The sequence below is a fragment of the Ovis canadensis genome, chromosome 3, assembly GCF_042477335.2.
Source record: "Ovis canadensis isolate MfBH-ARS-UI-01 breed Bighorn chromosome 3, ARS-UI_OviCan_v2, whole genome shotgun sequence".
NCBI classification, from domain to species: domain Eukaryota; kingdom Metazoa; phylum Chordata; class Mammalia; order Artiodactyla; family Bovidae; genus Ovis; species Ovis canadensis.
The window spans coordinates 222647009-222666968 of record NC_091247.1 but is presented as its reverse complement, the minus strand read 5'-3'; the positions used below and the strand labels follow the sequence as shown (position 1 = coordinate 222666968).

General features: G+C 51.7%; 1 protein-coding gene across 1 annotated transcript; it reads left to right on the top strand.

Moving 5' to 3' along the window:
- The first annotated feature begins 15254 nt into the window (after nucleotides 1–15254).
- On the top strand, nucleotides 15255–18957 carry RPS19BP1 (ribosomal protein S19 binding protein 1). The gene is made up of 4 exons (XM_069586043.1): nucleotides 15255–15469; nucleotides 15623–15751; nucleotides 18026–18123; nucleotides 18504–18957. Exons 1-4 carry the CDS (start codon nucleotides 15418–15420, stop codon nucleotides 18636–18638), a joined length of 414 nt encoding a protein of 137 aa, XP_069442144.1. The 5' UTR covers nucleotides 15255–15417; the 3' UTR covers nucleotides 18639–18957.
- The last annotated feature ends 1003 nt before the right edge of the window (nucleotides 18958–19960 follow it).

Genomic DNA, 19960 nt, shown 5'->3' with positions numbered 1-19960 from the left:
ACATAACCAGGCCTCAGAGGTGTTCTTTCTGGCTAGAAGCCCCAGTTCACATGTCCCACCTCCACAGGGATCTCCACTCACACATTTCTGACAAGGAATCCCAGGGGATATCTAATCCAAGGATATTGACACTCCAGGAATGAACCTCTTGGAAATGTTTGTGAAATCTTGTGCCCACGTGCAAATTTCATCAACTTATAATAATAGCAAACATTTATACAGTCTCTATGGTGAGTTAGGCGTTGTTCTAAGCACTTTCACATATTACCTCATTTAACCTTCACACCAGCCCTGTGAGGTAGGTGCTCAGATTATCACCCCCATTTTACAGATGAGGAGACTGAGGCACTGAGAGACAAGTAACCTGGCTAAAGTTCACATACCTGGAAAGTAGTGGGTTCTTACAAAATAAGGCTTATAATCCTGACTCTAAAGGTCAGGAAACAGGCTCAGAAGGAGGCATCTCCCAGAGACACACAGAAACGACCTGACTTAAACTCACGCCCAGGTCTGACCTCCCGGTCTCAGGTTCTCCACTGCATCGAGTAGGTAGGAACCTCTGTTTCCGCATTCATCAAACAGATTAGGTGTGAGGCCCAGAGGTTAACTGGGAAAGCACTCTACAAATGGATAGGCACCTAAAAACTTAACAGCTAGGTTCCTAGTTCAGTTCAGTCGCTCAGTCGTGTCCAACTCTTTGCGACCCCATGAATCGCAGCACGCCAGGCCTCCCTGTCCATCACCATCTCCTGGAGTTCACTCAGACTCACGTCCATCAAGTCTGTGATGCCATCCAGCCATCTCATCCTCGGTCGTCCCCTTCTTCTCCTGCCCCCAATCCCACCCAGCATCAGAGTCTTTTCCAATGAGTCAACTCTTCGCATGAGGTGGCCAAAGTACTGGAGCTTCAGCTTTAGCATCATTCCTTCCAAAGAAATCCCAGGGCTGATCTCCTTCAGAATGGACTGGTTGGATCTCCTTGCAGTCCAAGGGACTCGCAAGAGTCTTCTCCAACACCACAGTTCAAAAGCATCAATTCTTCGGCGCTCAGCCTTCTTCACAGTCCAACTCTCACATCCATACATGACCACTGGAAAAACCATAGCCTTGACTAGACGGACCTTAGTCAGCAAAGTAATGTCTCTGCTTTTGAATATACTATCTAGGTTGGTCATAACTTTTCTTCTAAGGAGTAAGCGTCTTTTAATTTCATGGCTGCAATCACCATCTGCAGTGATTTTGGAGCCCCCAAAATAAAGCCTGACACTGTTTCTACTGTTTCCCCATCTATTTCCCATCAAATGATGGGACCAGATGCCATGATCTTCGTTTTCTGAATGTTGAGCTTTAAGCCAACTTTTTCACTCTCCTCTTTCACTTTCATCAAGAGGCTTTTTAGTTCCTCTTCACTTTCTGCCATAAGGGTGGTGTCATCTCCATATCTGGGGTTATTGATATTTCCCCCGGCAATCTTGATTCTAGCTTGTGTTTCTCCCAGTCCAGCGTTTCTCATGATGTACTCTGCATAGAAGTTAAATAAGCAGGGTGACAATATACAGCCTTGACGGAGTCCTTTTCCTATTTGGAACCAGTCTGTTGTTCCATGTCCAGTTCTAACTGTTGCTTCCTGACCTGCATACAGATTTCTCAAGAGGCAGGTCAGGTGGTCTGGTATTCCCATCTCTTTCAGAATTTTCCACAGTTTATTGTGATCCACACAGTCAAAGGCTTTGGCATAGTCAATAAAGCAGAAATAGATGTTTTTCTGGAACTCTCTTGATTTTTCCATAATCCAGTGGATGTTGGCAATTTGATCTCTGATTCCTCTGCCTTTTCTAAAACCAGCTTGAACATCAGGGATTTCACAGTTCAAGTATTGCTGAAGTCTGGCTTGGAGAATTTTGAGCATTACTTTACTAGCATGTGAGATGAGTGCAGTTGTGCAGTAGTTTGAGCATTCTTTGGCATTGCCTTTCTTTGGGATTGGAATGAAAACTGACCTTTTCCAGTCCTGTGGCCACTGCTGAGTTTTCCAAACTTGCTGGCATATTGAGTGCAGCACTTTCACAGCATCATCTTTCAGGATTCGAAACAGCTCAACTGGAATTCCATCACCTCCACTAGCTTTGTTCGTAGTGATGCCTTCTAAGGCCCACTTGACTTCACATTCCAGGATGTCTGGCTCTAGGTGAGTGATCACACCATCATGATCTGGGTCATGAAGATCTTTTTTGTACAGTTCTTCTGTGTATTCTTGCCACCTCTTCTTAATATCTTCTGCTTCTGTTAGGTCCAGACCATTTCTGTCCTTTATCAAGCCCATCTTTGCATGAAATGTTCCCTTGGTATCTCTCATTTTCTTGAAGTGATCTCATCTTTCCCATTTTGTTCCTTTCCTCTATTTCTTTGCATTGATCGCTGAAGAAGGCTCTCTTATCTCTTCTTGCTATTCTCTGGAACTCTGCATTCTGATGCTTATATCTTTCCTTTTCTCCTTTGCTTTTCACCTCTCTTCTTTCCACAGCTATTTGTAAGGCCTCCCCAGACAGCCATTTTGCTTTTTTGCATTTCTTTTCCATGGGGATGGTCTTGATCCCTGTCTCCTGTACAATGTCACGAACCTCATTCCATAGTTCATCAGGCACTCTATCTATCAGATCTAGGCCAGTAAATCTATTTCTCACTTCCACTGTATAATCATAAGGGATTTGATTTAGGTCATACCTGAATGGTCTAGCGGTTTTCCCTACTTTCTTCAATTTAAGTCTGAATTTGGCAATAAGGAGTTCATGATCTGAGCCACAGTCAGCTCCCGGTCTTGTTTTTGTTGACTGTATAGAGCTTCTCCATCTTTGGCTGCAAAGAATATAATCAATCTGATTTCAGTGTTGACCATCTGGTGATTTCCATGTGTAGAGTCTTCTCTTGTATTGTTGGAAGAGGGTGTTTGCTATGACCAGTGCATTTTCTTGGCAAAACTCTACTAGTCTTTGCCCTGCTTCATTCTGCATTCCAAGGCCAAATTTGCCTGTTACTCCAGGTGTTTTTTGACTCCCTACTTTTGCATTCCAGTCCCCTATAATGAAAAGGACATCTTTTTGGGGTGTTAGTTCTAAAAGGTCTTGTAGGTCTTCATAAAACCGTTCAACTTCAGTTTCTTCAGCGTTACTGGTTGGGGCATAGACTTGGATAACTGTGATATTGAATGGTTTGCCTTGGAAACGAACAGAGATCATTCTGTCGTTTTTGAGATTGCATCCAAGTACTGCATTTTGAACTCTCTTGTTGACCATGATGGCTACTCCATTTCTTCTGAGGGATTCCTGCCTGCAGTAGTAGATGTAATGGTCATCTGAGTTAAATTCACCCACTCCAGTCCATTTTAGTTCGCTGATTCCTAGAATGTCGACGTTCACCCTTGCCATCTCTTGTTTGACCACTTCCAATTTGCCTTGATTCATGGTCCTGACATTCCAGGTTCCTATGCAATATTGCTCTTTACAGCATCGGATCTTGATTCTATCACCAGTCACATCCACAGCTGGGTATTGTTTTTGCTTTGGCTCCATCCCTTCATTTTTTCTGGAGTTATTTCTCCACTGATCTCCAGTAGCATATTGGGCACCTAATGACCTGGGGAGTTCCTCTTTTGGTATCCTATCATTTTGCCTTTTCATACTGTTCCTAGGTTCCTAAGGCACTTAGAATGTGTTCATTTAATCCTTATGACAACCTACAGGGTTGACGTTATTGTCAAGCAGCTTATGATGGAGCCACCAAAGCACAGAGAGTTTAAGTAATTTGCCTAAGGTCACACAGCTGACAGATGGTGGAGCTAAGATTTGAACCCAGGCATCTGACTTCAGAGTCATGCTTTTAACCATCATGTTCTGCCCCCTCTGCCTGGGAGCATGAGGGAAAGGGAAGGGAAGGGAGCCAGCGACCAGGCCTGGGAGGACACAGGAGGAGGTCATCTGGCAGAGAAGAGAAGGAGGCAGAGACACAGCCTAGCGCCCACCCCCAGGACAAAGTGGTCCTGTGAGCCTGTCGGCGTAGAAGCCTAAGCCATGGGTCCCCGGGCACAAAAGGTCTGTATGGGGGGAGAGGATGTGTTGCCGGCCTGGGGCCAGCAGATGAGGCAACAGCCACCCTAAAGGCACTGCTGGACAGGCAGAAGCTGCCCACTCCCCAGGCAGGCCTCCCAGCAACTCCCACCCCAAGCCAGCACCTGCAGGCACAAGCCTCGGGACAGACGAGAAGTCATCTCTAGGGCCTGATGACCCTGGGGGCATGGTCCTGGGGGTGGAGAGAAGGCAGAGTCTGAGGTGATTCAGAAACTTGAATGGACAGGACGGGTGACTCCTCTCAGGTAGGGTAAAGGACAAGGGGAGACTGGCACCCCAGTTTCTGGCTGGAGTGAGACAGAGGAGAGAAGCAGGTTTGGGGGAGGAAAGCAAGCTCCCTTAGGGACAGGTTGAGGCTGAGAGGCCCATGCAACACACAAGAGCAGAGGACATGCCGGGAGCCCATGGAGACATGAGTCTGGGCCCTAAAGAAAGGTCGGAGTTCACACAGAAGCCACACAGCCTGAGACGGCTTGGCCAAGGGCCAGCGGACTCACCAGCCTCCTTTGATCTGTTTCTCAGGAGAGGAGATAAGGGGAACTACCAGGACCCTCTGGGGAGAAAGAATTGATGCTTTTGAACTGTGGTGCTGGAGAAGACTCTTGAAAGTCCCTTGGCAAGGAGATCAAATCAGTCAATCCTAAAGGAAATCAACTCTGACTATTCATTGGAAGGACTGATGCTGAAGCCGAAGCTCTAATACTTTGGCCAACTGATGTGAAGAGTCGACTCATTGGAAAAGACCCTGATGCTGGGAAAGACTGAGGGCAGGAGAAGGGGACAACGGAGGATGAGGTGGTAGGATGGTATCCCTGACTCGATGGACATGAGTTTGAGCAAATCCTAAGAGATGGTGCAGGACAGGGAGGCCTGATGTGCTGCAGTCCACGGGGTCACAAAGAGTCGGATGCAACTGAGCAACTGAACAAGAACAACTAGGGACATGTCCTGCCAGTGTCCACCAAGTCAGAACCCCCCACAAGGGGCGATCACCCAGGACGCCCTCCCAGACTGAAGCTGCAAGTGACACTGTCCTCAGGCTGGGCTTTGCCTCCCTTCCCAGCAATTCCAGACTCAGGGCCTCCAGCACAGACGCTGCAGGCACCAGGGGCTGACTCAGGTCTGAAGGCCATCCTGCCAGGAAACAGGCTGCCTGCTGAGGAGCGAGCTCCCCGTGACACGTTACAGCCACACAGCGAACGGATGCCCCCCTCCTCCCGACCAAGCCTTCCCCCAGCCCTTTCCCCCCAACCCCGTCTCCCTGTCCTTGAGTCTGTGGGCACCATCTGCACCCCGCCTGCCCCTCTACTGCTTGGCATCCACACTCACTCTGCTCCCCTCTCTCACTTCTGCCCCAAAGCTCACTCATAAGGAAACCTTGGACAGTCCCTGGCACACAGTAGATGCTCAGTACATATTTTTTACCTAACAAATGGCTTGACACTCATTCATTCATTCAACAAATATCTGCCGGGCACTATTCGAGGGTCTGTGGCTGCTGGCAAGAAGATATAAAGAGTTTCCCAAACAAGCAAAACCTCACAAGAAATGTTAGAGGGATTCCTTTAAAAGGAGAAAGAGGAAAAGGCCATAAGTAGGATTCCTTTAAAAGGAAAAGAGGAAAAGGCCATAAGTAGGAATACAAAAACTATGAAAGAAAAAAATCTCACGATAAAGGCAAATAAATAGTAAAGGCAGTAGAGCAACCACTTATACAGCTAATATGAAGGTCAAAAGATAAAAGCGGAAAATCTACAATAAATTAGTGAGTATGAGTGAGTGTGAAGTCGCTCAGTCCTGTCCAGCTCTTTGCGATCCCATGGACTGTAGTCCACCAGGCTCCTCTGTCCATGGAATTTTTCAGGCGAGAGTACTGGAATGGGTTGCCATTTCCTTCTCCAGGGGACCTTCCTGACCCAGGGATCGAACCTGGGTCTCCCGCACTGGAGGCAGACACTTTGCCATCTGAGCCACCAGGGAAGCGCCACGATGAGTTAAAGGATACACAAAATTAAAAGATGTAGAATATTACATCAAAAACATACCTCACTCTGTAGTAGGGGGGTAGTAAAAATGTAGCACTTTTAGAATGCACTCAAACTTAAGCAACCATCAACTCAGACCGCTATGTACGTAGGTTGTTATATAAAACCTCATGGTAAACACAAACCAAAAATCCATGACATAAAGATAAACAGAAAGGAAGATGACCATAACACTCTAAAGAAAGTCATCGGATCATAAGGAAAGAAAGCAAGGAGGGAGGAGCAGAGGACCAGAAAAACCACCACAGACAATCAACAAAATGGCAATAAGTGCATTCCTACTACGTTTAATGATTAATTTAAATGTAAATGGACTGAAGGCGTCAATCAAAAGACACAGAAGGAAAAAAGGCTATGTAGAAGCCCTGTGGGCCTCACATCACGTTTGAGAAGACGGACAACAAATAAGAATAAGACGTGGAATAAAACATCTGGTGGTCAGACAGTGGTTAGTGCTGTGGAGTGAACACGGGCATGGGCGGGGGTGGCAGGAGGTGTGATGGTCATTTGAAGATCGCAGGGTGGATCACCGGTGGATCCATTACTGCCCCACCCCACCTCAAGGCTTTACACTCTCCTGAATCCTCACAACTCTAGAAGGCGGAGTCATTTTTTTTTTTTTTTTTTTGCAGATGAGGAAACTAACTGGTTCTTGTGCTGTGGTGGGAAGGGTAAGGGATGCCTTAGAAAAATCCCGAGCTGAAAAACCCTTCCAGGCATGGGCAGTCCCACTGGGTTCCCCACCTCCACCCCCAAGGGCCTCATGCTTGGTTAAAGGCTCTGCTCTCAGCTCACCGTCTCAATTATTTTTGAACAAGGGGCGCCACACTTATTTTGCACAGGGATCCACAAATAGCTAGTCCTGCCCTCAGGGAACAAGACTCTGACAGATGCTCCCTTCCCCCCATCCTGCAGCCTGCCAGCCAAAGGCCACTGTTACCGTCTTCCCCACCAGGCTCCTTGACTGTGGTGGGGTCAGAGCAGCTCTTCTCTGTGTCTGCAAAGCCCAGCACGGGGCTAGCAAAAGCAGACCCATGGAGGGTGTTGGCTGGGTCGGACCACTGGGGTTGGGATGGAATAAACTGACCCTTCCTGGGGGTCCTTGGTGGAGTCACTGTTGCTCTGTTGCTAAGTCCTGTCCAACTCTTTTCGACCCCATGGACTGCAGCACAATAGGTTTCCCTGTCCTTCACCATCTCCCAGAGTTTGCCCAAACTCATGTCCATCAAGTCGGTGATGCCATCCAACCATCTCATCCTCTGTCTCCCCCCTCTCTTGCCTTCTGTCTTTCCCAGCATCAAGGTCTTTTCCAAGGAGTCAGCTCTTTGCACCAGGTGGCCAAAGTATTGGAGCTTCAGCTTCAGCATCAGTCTTTCTGATGAATATTCAGGGTTGATGGTTTGATCTCCATGCAGTCCAAGGGACTCTCAAGAGTCTTCTCCAGCACTGCAGTTCAAAAACATCCATTCTTTTGTGCTCAGCCTCCTTGGAGAAATTTTTGGCCCAAATTTCTAACTCTGTGTCCTCCTTCCCCTCTGACCACATCCTGACTCCAGGTCCCAGGGTCCTGACTGGGAGGCAGGCTCTCAAGATACACCCAGTTCGGGGATCTGGAGTCCAGAGACGCCCCCGTCACTGGCCCTGCCCCCATCACCTGGGCCCTCAGCCCCACCTGTGTGCGGTGAAGAGCTTCGGACATTCCGCGCCTTCTCTTTTCACAGGTTCGCTGGATCCTCTCCTGGGCTGCCAGCAAGGGCATGCAGGAGTGAGATGACCCTGCCCCAGCCCCGACTCTGGTTCCTCACTAAGCTCCCCTGTCAGCCATCTCAGGACCCTGGGGTTTCCTCCTCTGAGCTTGAGGAAGCCCCAGAGACCTGGTCGAGGTCTCAGCACACCCACAGGCCTCAAGCCCTAGCTCCAGGCCTCTCAGCCCTCTGCGTGCTTGAAGGCTGAGCCTTCGGGGACGGGAGTTTAACCACTGAGCAGACACAGGACCCTGAAGCCACAACAAACCCTGCTCCTTCTCATTCTGCCTCTGTGCATAGATGATATAGGTCATCCTGGAGCCCCGCCCTGACCTCTTGGGGGCTCCTGGGGACTCTCAGGAGGGGAACTGGGAGGTGTATTAGTCAGGCTGTGGTAGGCTATGCTATGGTAACAAATTCATCCTGAATCTCAGAGTTACAAAAAACTTTAACAACAATAGCTTATTTCTTATGAGTGTCACAGTTCTACTGGACTGTCCTCTGCCACCCACAGTATATTGTCCCAAGGTTGTGGCACCAAGGAACATGAGCTGGAAGGACTTCCCTGGGGGTCCAGTGGTTAAGACTCCGAGCTTCCAATGCAGGGGGCTTAGGTTCGACCCCTGATTACTGTATTACAGTAATAATGCCATCCAATCTGAGCTTCCTAGTGACAGAGGCAAAAAGGGATACAGCTTCTTTCATATAATCATCCCTTCCGGCTTCTTTCAGCCGCTCTCTTTTCCCTTCCCAAAGTTCCTTCTCTTTATCCTCCCTGTTTTCAGATTCTCTGGGGGTAGAAAGATCCCTCCACCATTTTTCAGGCATCCACATCTCCCTTGCAAGGAAGGAATAGCATAAAGTCAAAGGGCTGCAGCAGTAGTGTAAGACTGGCTCCAACTGAAGGCCTGAGCGTACACAGGGCTTGAAGGTCACTCATGCCATTATTTTGGCTCTTGGTTCAGGGACACAGCAGAAGCTAGAATTCCAGGGCAAGAGACACCTTGGTTCGTCATCCAGTACCCTGGAACTGCATCCAGAGAGCAGACCCTGCTCTCTGACATCCTGTGCATTTAATCACTGAATCCCCAGGGCGATCCTGCAAAAGAGGCCTATAGTATTATCTCCAGTTCACAGATGGAGAAACTGAGGCCAAGGAGGGAAATGACTTCATCAAGGTTACCCAGCTCCCTTCCCCTAAAGACCCAGCCTTGGGGCGGGAGCCCCCCAAGTGGTGCATGAGAGAGAAGAGCAGTTCCAAGCAAACTGAAAGTTCAGGAGATGGAGACCGGCTCCCCTTTCCCCCACCCCTCAGATTCCAGTTTCCATGACAACAGGTCCTCCTTTCTGGGTGTTTGTGGAAATTTGCATTTTAATGGAGATGTAATTAGAATTAAAAAGCTGAGGCTGGAAGGGATGAGACCCTTCCTGGCCACTTGGAACCTGAACCATCCTTCTCACCCTTCACCCTGCCCGCCACCCCCCAACCCCCCAGCCCTATCCTGACACTTTGCAGCCAGGCTCCTGGTGTCTGTCCCCACTGCCCAAATGGGCAGTCTGAAGCCTGGAGCAGAGAAGGGACTTATTCAAAATCTCACAGTGAGGACAGGTCCCCAGAGTCTGCACTGCCTAAGGAACCCCCCATCTGACAAGACGAAGGGGTGCTGGCTTGATGAGGGCCCCTCGGGTCCTCCCCTGACTCTTCCAAGCTCACTTTTCCTCTCCCTGTAATCTCACAACATCTTAGTGACCCTGGGGACCTGGCAGGCCTCTGCAGCTGGGGCGGGGGCTGGGGGCGGTGGTGGGGACCCTCCCATCTCACCCCAAAGGGAACTGAGGCCCAAGGGATGTGCTGAGGACACACAGCAACACTTAGTGTCTTTGGCCAGGCCTGAGTCCATAAAAAGATCCCACCTTTGGGACTTGCTTGGCAGTCCAGTGGTTAAGACTTCATCTTCCAGTGCAAGGGGTTGGGTGTGATCTCTGATCGGGGAGCTACCCTCCTACTTGCCTCCTGGCCAAAAACCCAAAACATAAAACAGAAGCAGTATTGTAACAAATTCAACAGAGACTTTTAAAATGGTCCCCATCAAAAAAAAAGATCTCATCTTTGACCCCCCACCCAGAGTCACTACCTGACCCCAGAGCTCCATGGAGAATTTCTAACAGGGTGACAATGGCTGCATTTGAACACAAGCCTGCTGACTCCAGGCTCTTGAACAGCACTCTCCCCGTGTGATCACAAGAGCATGGAGGTCCAGCAGCTATACAAACACACGGATCACACTCACAGACGTGGACAGAGGTCCCAGGGCACACTGCTGGTCTTTTATTTTCAAACACATAGTGCTTAAACTCTGTACCCGATGTGCTATTCCAAGTATTAACACTTTGCGCTCAATCCCCACAACCACCCCAGAAGGCAGGGACCACTGAAGTCGCTCAGTCGTGTCCGATTCTTCGCGACCCCGTGGACTGTAGCCTACCAGGCTCCTCTGTCCATGAGATTCCCCAGGCAAGAATACTGGAGTGGGTTGCCATTCCTTCTCCAGGGGATCTTCCCGACCCAGGGATCAAACCCGGGTCTCCTGCATTGGAGGCAGACGCTTTAACCTCTGAGCCATCAGGGAAGCCCTTATAATGAACACACAGATGAGGAAACCAAGGCACGGAGAAGTTATGAGACTTGCCCAAGGTCACATAGCTAGTGAATGAAGAAGCCAGAATCCAAACGTACACCCTGGCTTCAGAACCCATGCTCGCCCTAGACCTCAGGACCCTGGAGCCAGGAGCCCTGGGCGCCACCCCTCACCACCCCCTGCAACCCTCAGCCCTGGGAGGAGGGCCAGACAATATTTCTCAAAGCCCAATTGACAGAGGAGGAAACAGGCCTGCACAAGGAAGGCAGCCTACTTTGGGGCACATGGCTGTGTGAGCCCAGAGCCTCTGCACCAGCCCCAGCCCTGCCCACCTCCCAACCCCTCCCTCAGCCCACAGGGCCCTCCCCTACCCTATGGCGGCAGCCTGGTCAGGGGGAGATGAGGCAGGGGACACGAGCATCACCTTTCAGAAAAGAAAGCTCCAGAGACCCTGAGAGGGAGGTGATGAGACCAGAGGCCGAAAAGAGCCCATTCCCCATCCATTTAGAACCAGACAGCGCAGAAATGGATTTTCTCTTGAGCACTCTTGTGAACACACTTCAAAGCCACTGATGGCAGGAGCAGGAGGTGAAAGGGAGGGGAGGCAGAGAGGCCAGGCGGCAGAGGGATCAAATTCCATTTGGGTTTTCAGTTTGAAGATGGAGAGAGGCTGGGAGCTTGGGGTGGGGGTGAGGGGACAGTGCAGTGACTGAGGATGAGACAGAGAGGACTCGGAGATGGGGAGAGAAGGAGAGGACAGAGACATGGAGAGACAGAGTCAGCGACAAAGGCGAGGAGATAAAGAGACACACAAGGAGGGGGAGGCAAAAGCAAGTCACCAGATCCCGGGTGCCCCCAACACGCAATTCAAGGCCACACAGGGACTTGCCCGGTGGCCCAGTGGCCAACCCCTCCTCCCAGTGCAGGGGGCCCAGGTTTCACCCCTGGACAGGGAACTGGATCCCACACCTAGTTCCTGGACAGTGGAAACTAGATCTGCTGCAACTGAAGATCCCTCAGGCCACATCTAAGACTCAGCACAGCCATATAATTTTTTTTTAAAAAGAAAGAGATTTCAAAATGGACTCATGCACACACTCACACATGCTCTTGATCAGGACTCAGAGTTGTGGGTCCTTGTCCTCCCTCTGCTCTTAAAACACCCTGTGACTCTGCAGAAGACCCTACCTCCCTCTGAGCCTTGAGGTTCCCCACCCCCATGCCTAGTGAGGTTAAGTTGGCTCCAGAAAGGCCAGGAAGGAGACTAGGATGGGGCACGTGGGCAACAGGGGCTAAGCAGGCAGCCACGTCACCTGGGTGCTTCTGTGCAGCTAAGGGCCTGGGCCAAGCAGGCAAAGAGAGACACCCAGAGAAGGGTCGGGGCAGGCTGGTAAAGAATCTGCCTGCAATGCAGGAGACCCCAGTTTGATTCCTGGGTTGGGAAGATTCACTGGAGAAGAGATAGGCTATCCACTGCAGTATTCTTGGGCTTCCTTGGTGGCTCAGCTGGTAAAGAATCTGCCCGCAATACAAGAGACCTGGGTTCAGTCCCTGGGTAGGGAAGATTCCCCTGGAGAAGGGAAAGGCTACCCACTCTAGTATTCTGGCCTGGAGAAGTCCATGGACTATACAGTCCATTGGGGTCTCAAAGAGTCGGATACAACTAAGCAACTTTCACTTCACTTCAGGCAGGAGCCCAGCGCTTCCACCAACAGATGAAGAAACAGGCTGAGAGCAGGAAAGCAGCGGGAAGTCAGGCAGCCAGGACAGAAACCCACCTGTGAGACCTCAGGACCACCCCCTCCACTCCCCAGGGGCAGGGAGTGAGCAGGAGGGAGCTGCCCTCTTGGAGCTGGACCAGAACAGGCAAGGCACTTCTAAGGTGCCCAATTGCAGGCACCTCGTTCTTGATCAGAGTGGGGCAGACCTGGCTGTAAAATTCACCAGGAACCCTTGTGGGGTACTTTCCTCCCCAGTTTCTAGTCGGGTAATACAAGCTTTATCAGTATTAACTTACTGGCTCCTCCTATCCACTTTATCAGGGAGCTAAGGGAGCCTGGTGGGCTGCCACCTATGGGGTCGCACAGAGTCAGACAAGACTGAAGCAACTTAGCAGCAGCAGCAGCAAGCCCCATTTAACAGATGAGGAAACTGAGGCACTGTCTGTTAAGGGGCTGGGTGAATGCCCCATTGTCATTTGCACACCTTTCCATAAGAAAGCCTTATCTCCCCACTGGACAGTCCAACCTGGTGGCTCTGCCTCGACTTCCCCACCCAGTCTTGGAAGGCCATGGGGCAGGGACAGCAGGAAGCCAGGGCCATGCAGGGCTGACCACAAAGAGTCAGCCGACTCCGAGGGATGTCCCCACCCCACGCTCCGGCACCCTAGCCTGGACAGTGGCAAACCAGCTTGCCGGGCCGCGCGATGGGAGAAAGTGGTCCTGCGGCGCCACCTAGTGGCCAGAGTGGCCGCTTGTCCCCTCTGGAGGCCGGCGGAGACGCTACAGGAATCCACTGGTTGTTTAGGACATTGGCATACACAAAAAATCCCTCCACGACGACGACCGTGTGCTGACCATCCCACGTCGGGAGGAGAAAGGGGATACGGTCGGGCTTTGTCCTTTGCCCTCCTGAAAGGCAGACTCACTCATCCCACACTGACTGGACCTGGACATCTCTGCCTTCCTCTCTCTGATTCGTACCTTTATGGAACACTTACAATATGCCAGACTCTGTTCCAGGCGCTTGATGTAATAGTGAATAAAGAAAGATGCCTTTCTTCATAGAGTTTATACTGAGGAATGGGTGGGGAAACATTCAATAAACACTACATGAATGTATCAGTTAAGTTCAGTCGCTCAGTGGTGTCTGACTCTTTGCGACCCCATGGACCGCAGCACATCAGGCCTCCCTGTTCATCACCAACTCCCGGAGCTCACTCAAACTTATGTCCAACGAGTCAGTGATGCCATCCAACCATCTCATCCTCTGTCGTCCCCTTCTCCTCCTGCCTTCAATCTTTCCCAGCATCAGGATCTTTTCCAATGAGTCAGTTCTTCGCATCCGGTAGTCAAAGTATTGGAGTTTCAGCTTCAGCATCAGTCCTTCCAATGAATATATAACAGAAATGAGAAAATCTGGCCATTTCAGAAGCAGGAAAAAAGAGCCTGTCTGACAACATCACTGGAAGGCTGGGATCACCTCCCCCCACCCCCCCTCCCCCGCCCCACCGCCCCACCAAGCCCTCAGGGCAAATCTGTGGCCCTGATGCCAACGAAACCACCCAGCCCTCTGCTCCTTCAGGGCTACACCTGTCCCAAGGGACAGGCCCCCACTACAGGGTCCTCCTGCCCCGGACACTCCCCTCCCACATTGCCAGCTCTTCTCCAGAGACCTCCTGACCCACACTGCATCCTGGGTGGTTGGCACAGGCCAGCAATGCATAAATGCTCCAGCCCGATGGTCTTTCTTTATTCCCAGCTCTGACACCATCGATGTGACCTGGATAGGTTCCTTGGCCCCTCTGAGCCATTTGTAAAATGAGGGAAACAGTGGTTTCTACTTCAGAGCGAGGGGGGTGGTGTAAGTGAGCCAACAAATGTAAAACACTGAAAACAGCACCTCGAGGTAGTTTGTTATTATTAATGTTTGTTTAGGCATTTCTCTCCCTTCTGGACAAGCTGGTGGAGGTTAGTCAGGTTCATTCACACAGGAGCAACTGAGTCACCTCCATGTCCTACACTCTACAGCGTCTAGTATACAAAAGGCCCTCAGAACATGTTTGTACTCCGAATTCATTCACCACTCATTTATTGAGTGCCTACTGCATGCCAGGTACTGGGCTAGGAGTGCAGCAGCAGTGAACAAGACAGGGCTCCTCCCGGCAGCAAGAAGAGCACTAATTTCTAAGCCAGGATCTCTCAAACTATCGATATTTTATATAAGAAACTCTCTGCAACCCCATGGGCTGCAGCCTGCCAGGCTCCTCTATCCATGGGATCTTCCAAGACAAGAATACTGGAGTGGAATGCTATTTCCTCTTCCAAGGGATTTTCCTGACTCTGGGATCGAACCCATGGCTCCTGTGTCTTCTGCACTGGCAGGCAGATTCTTTACCACTGAGCTACCCAAGAGGTGGCCCAAGGTCCTCTTCCTTCTTAAAAAACGTCAGAATCCCAAAGAGCTTCTGCATATGTAACTATCTAATGAGAGTTACCACGTTAGAAAATAAAACAAATACATTTTATAATATTTATTAATTTAAAATAACAGTAACAAACTCACATATTAACGTAACTGACGTATTTTAATGAAAATGGTTGTATTTTTCAAAACCAAACAAAATAGTTTTTTTAAAAACCCACTGATACTGTTTTGCGTTTTTGCAAATATCTTTAATATCTGGCTTAAGGCAAGACAGCTGGATTCTCACGCCGAAGTAAACGTTGCTCTGGTTGAAGTATATGAAAAAATATTTCCAAAAATATATTTCCCTTTTTCGTAAAAACTGAGAATACTAAGTCCCCTCCCCGGCCTTGCCCACTACGTAGCGGCCAGACCGCAGAGGCTTTACCTACGAGGCTGAGTTACTGGCGGGCGGTTTCCGGGAGAAGGTGCCGCCTGTCTCGCAAACGGTTGATTGGGTTGCGATTGGACAACAAATGCTTCTTTGGCGCTTTGGCCCCGCCTCCAGATCCCGCCCCCTTTCCGCCGATTAGTAAACCTTACGCATGCGTTCTAAGGAAGGTGGGCACTTCCGTCCGCTCACTGTGGAACTTTTGCTTCTGGCTCAGGTTTCCGCCGAAACCACCTCGGGGGCCAAGGCGGAAGTAGTTGAGCTGTGTGGGCAGAACTAAGGGCAGCTATGTCGGCTGCTTTGCTGCGGCGCGGCTTGGAGCTACTGGGGGCTCCTGAGGGTAAGGAGGCTCTGTCCGACGACGTTCGGCCAGGCGGGAAGGTGGCAGGGGCTGGGGGCAGGAGCCCCGAGGGCGCCAAACGATCCAAACCAGTCTTAGCCTCGGTGGGATGGGAACCCTGAGAGCCCTCCGACCCGAGCCCGTTCTTTACAGCCCCCAGCGCCGCTCCAGGACACACCAAACCGAGCCAAGCTCCGATGAAGCGGACCCGGAAGGCGAAGGCGACCCAGGCCCAGAAACTGCGGAACTCCGCCAAGGGAAAGGTGCCCAAGTCGGCGCTGGGTGAGCTTGGGAAGGGGCTGAACGCGCTGCTTCCGGGGGCCGGGGGCGGTGCCCTGGAGGAACTGGCGCTGGAGTCAGGGCTTCACATGTTACCCAGGCGTTTCTAAACTACCTGCCGTGCGACGGCCGCGGAGCGGGGTCCTGGGAACACGGAGATGAACGAGTCACATCGTCCCGACCCTCAAGGTCTACAGTCCTAGTGGGGAGAGAACACTGAGGAGTTTCAAAATCAGCGTTTTCAAACTTTTTGGGTTTGGGTTGGGTCAGGTTGGGTCTCTGTGATGAGATTTGTGCTGTAAAACTAGGGTAGTATGAAAGGGACTTAGAATAAAGACTTCTCTGAGGAAGCGACATTTAAGCACAGACCTGATGGAAGTATAAGAATGAGCTGGGGGAAGTATACTGTTGGCATATGTGGAATCAGAAGTTTACTATTAATCTTTGAAATGTCAAAGAAAGAAGCCTGGTTGAGGTGACATACGGTAAAGCAGGGTGACACACTGAGCGTTTAATACAAGTTAACACTCTGGGTGCTGTTCTCAGCCTCTGACAAATGTTTGCTCATTTGTTCCTCACAACCCTGTGAGGTCGGCGCTGTCATTACCCCCATTGCTCAGATGCAGAAACAGACCCCTGCCCAGATGGTACAGGTGGAAACCAGGCAGTGTGTCTCCAGAGCCCTGCTCCCACCTGTCCCTTCAAGCAGAAGGTGCTGTGACCTGAGCACTGGTGACAGTGCCGAGATAACAAGAGAGTCCTGCAGATGGAAGCTGTGTTGATGGTGTCAGTGGTGGATTGGCTGTGAGGATGGAGGGAGCATCTTGAGGGATTTGGTGACACTTAATGAGATGTACAGACTTGAACAGTGTGGGCAGGATGGCAGGGTGTTTTGATGTTTTGACCTGTGGCAGGACTTGAGCTCCTAATGTGTCTTCAAATCCCCAGTGTTAGTTGCTCCGTTGTGTCTGACTCTTTTGTAACCCCGTGGACGGTAGCCCGCCAGGCTCCTGTGTCCATGAGATTTTCCAGTCAAGAAAGTGGAGTGGGCTGCCATTTCCTCCTCTACGGGATCTTCCCAACCCAGGGATCGAACCCAGGTCTCCCACATTACAAGCAGATTCTTTACTGTCTTGAGCCACAAGAGAAGCCTCAATTCCCCAGGGCCTGGTGCAGTATAAAGGTGTTCAGGTATTTGTTAAAAGAACTGAGTCTCGGGGAGGTAAGACAACAGGAGCAAGTGTGAAATCAGGGAAGTGAGCCTGGGTTGAGCCACAGTGATTCCAGGGTGGAGTGGGCACCCCCTCCATCCCCACCCCATCCCACCACCCTGCCATGGCACATGAGTGAGGGCTCTCAGGGCCAACCTAAAGGACACCTCTGTGGATGCCACCTTGGTCGGAGCTATACCGTCTCTTGCCTGGATTATTACAAAAACTTCCTAATTGGCCTCCTCCTTCCCCCTCCCCCAGTCATCTTGTTCTCAGCATAGCAGCTGAAGTGATGCCGTAAAATCCTAAGTCAGACCTGTCTCTACCCTGCCTTGCACCCTCCAGGGGCTCCCATCGGCCTCAGTGAAAGCCTGAGTTCTTCTCATGCCTCCGTGCCTGCTGAAAGCCCCCCAAGATCTGCCCCCTCCAGCTTCCAACCCTCAGGTTCACCCCTCCGCTTCCTTCAAGCACATTAGTCACACTTCTGCCTCCGAGCCTTTGCACTGACTGTTCCCTCTGTCCAGAATGCTCTTCCGCCCACAGTTTAATGCTGTTTTCCTCCAGGATTTCCTTCAGTGAATTTCAGGTCTTCTCAGAGCCTGCTGTTTATTTAGAATTGCCACCTTCCCCCCATCCCCTGCATTCCTCCTTTCTGATTGCCGTTCTTTTTTTCTCCATAAAACGTCCACCTTCTGAACTACTGTTTGCCTTGTTTACCATCTCTCTTCCTTCGGAATGGAAGCTCCATGAGGGCAGGACTTTTGCTCTGCTGTTTCCGGCTCTGTGCTCTTGCACCTAGAACAGTGCCTGACACACAGTAAATGCCCAGGACACATTTGTTGAATAAATCACTTGAGCAGCTGGAACCAAGGGGGACTTTGAGCGGGATCTATGTGGAGTGTGGTTTTGACATAAGAAGCCAGACTGTTGCAGTGACATAGGGAATGGATGATGGGGCCTTCAGCAGGGCTGGGGGGTGGGGGTGAAGTGGGGAGGTGTCAGAAGGGGACCCAGAAGGCTTCCACAGAGTGAATCTGGAATGATACCACCCTCCCTGCCTCCACAGCTGAGTTCCGGAAGAGAGAGCGTCGAGGTTACCTTGGAGTAAACCTGAGGTTTATGACCAGTGCAAGAAGCACAGTGGACGAGTCCATCACCCGGCAGGTTCGTCAGGGGTATGGGCTGTGGGAAGTGGGGGTGGAAGCTGAGGCTGTCCCGGGGATCCCTGGGAGTCTCAGCCCTGAGCCTAGGGTGGCGGGTGGCGGGTGGGCCCCCACCCCGCCCAGGCTCCCAAGAGCTGGACACACTGCTGTGCAGTGAGGGGCCTCCTCAGAGGACTGACAGCATATCAGGGAAGGTGGGAGCCTGGCCTCACTCCCCGGCGACCCCTCTGGGCCTCAGTCGGCTCCTCTGTGAATGGAAACGATGTGCCCTCCCCCTCCCCAGACGTGGTGAGGGCCGGGGGAGAGGGCAGCCCTGCCACGCTGTGGGGCTCTAGGTGGCGGAGTCACCACCCAGGGCTCCTGACCCCTACACGCCCCCAGATTGTGCGCCAGAACCGGGGCCGCAAGGCCTGTGACCGGCCTGTGACCAAGACCAAGAAGAAGAAGAAGGCCGAGGGCACCGTGTTCACCGAGGAAGACTTCCAGAAGTTCCAGCAGGAATATTTCGGCAGCTAGGCTCCCAGGAGGGCGCAGCCTCCTCTGACGTCTCAGCCCGGGGTGGGGAACCCCTGGGGGAGCTGGCAAGCTGGAAGCCCACGGGAGGACCTTCGCTCAGACTTGAGCTGACATTTCCAGGCTCAGGAGGTACCACCTGCCTCCCAGAAGAAACACTTCCGACTGTTCTGTTTGCTTTGGCCCAGGGAGGGCCTCTGGGTTGTTTGCTGTGGAGAGGCCGGTCACTGGGCCCTTGGGGACCACACCTCTGACAGGAGGAGGGCCACTGGGTGGGCTTCGGGGTCTAATAAATGTGGCCCGGGGCTGTGTACTGCTCTAACAGGGTGTTTCCCGTTGTCTCCCCCAGTACCAAGGAGCCTCCACCACCACCCTCCCACCCCTCCAGCTGCTTCTTAGGCTCCAGGTGAGAAGTCCTTGGGCCCAGCCCCAGTGCAGATGCCAGCATAGAGCAGTTCACAGCCTCCATGGGCCTCCTCCCCCTGGCGGGCAGCCACGGCTCAGAAGGCAGCTCTTGGTGCAAAAATAGCACCCACAGCTGCTGCGGCCTCATTCCAGGGAAGCCGACACCAGGATCTGAGGGAGGGATCACTGCTGCCTCAGGCCAGTGCCCAGGGCACGTGCACACACAGTTGGGGGACAGATATCAAAGGCTACTTTTTTTTCCTCTTACCTCTGTCATGAGGTGGGAACTAGCGAGGTGAGGGGGAAGGTGGAGGCTGGGCCCCATCTGGCGGGCACAGGCACTGCTGAGCAGAATGCCTGAGTGGGTGAGTGGTGCCGCCTAGCTCAGGCTTCAGTGTGGTATTGATGACAAGCCCTGGTAGCCCCAGGAGTTCCTTCTGAGGACAAGTTGGGGGCCTTGTGGAGAAAGGGCCCTGGAGGCCTTCAGGCTGCTAGTCTGGCTCTTGTAGGGCCCCCACCCACCCACCCATGCCTAAAAGGCTCCTTGGGACACGCATTGTCTGGTGAGAACTTCCGAAGGGCCCCGTGGCTGGGAAGAGCTGGCCCACCCCACCATGGCTTCTTTAGTGCAGATTTTACCCCTTACACACCCATCCTGGCATGGGGAGCACTTTCCCTGGTTATTAGCCAGCTTTCCATCCTCAGTGGGGACACAGGGACCACAGACCTGCCTGAGTCCAAGTTGGAATCCTTCCTGTCTGCAGGTGGCCACCATCTGAGTAGAAACTGGCCTGCCTTCTAGGAAGTCAAGGTGGGCGGAAAGGAGCCGAGTCTCCAAATCGGTATTGTGCCAATGTCCTCAGATGGGCTTGTCCAAGAAGGGAGAGGCTGGTGTGCCCTGAACTCTCCACCCTCCTCCC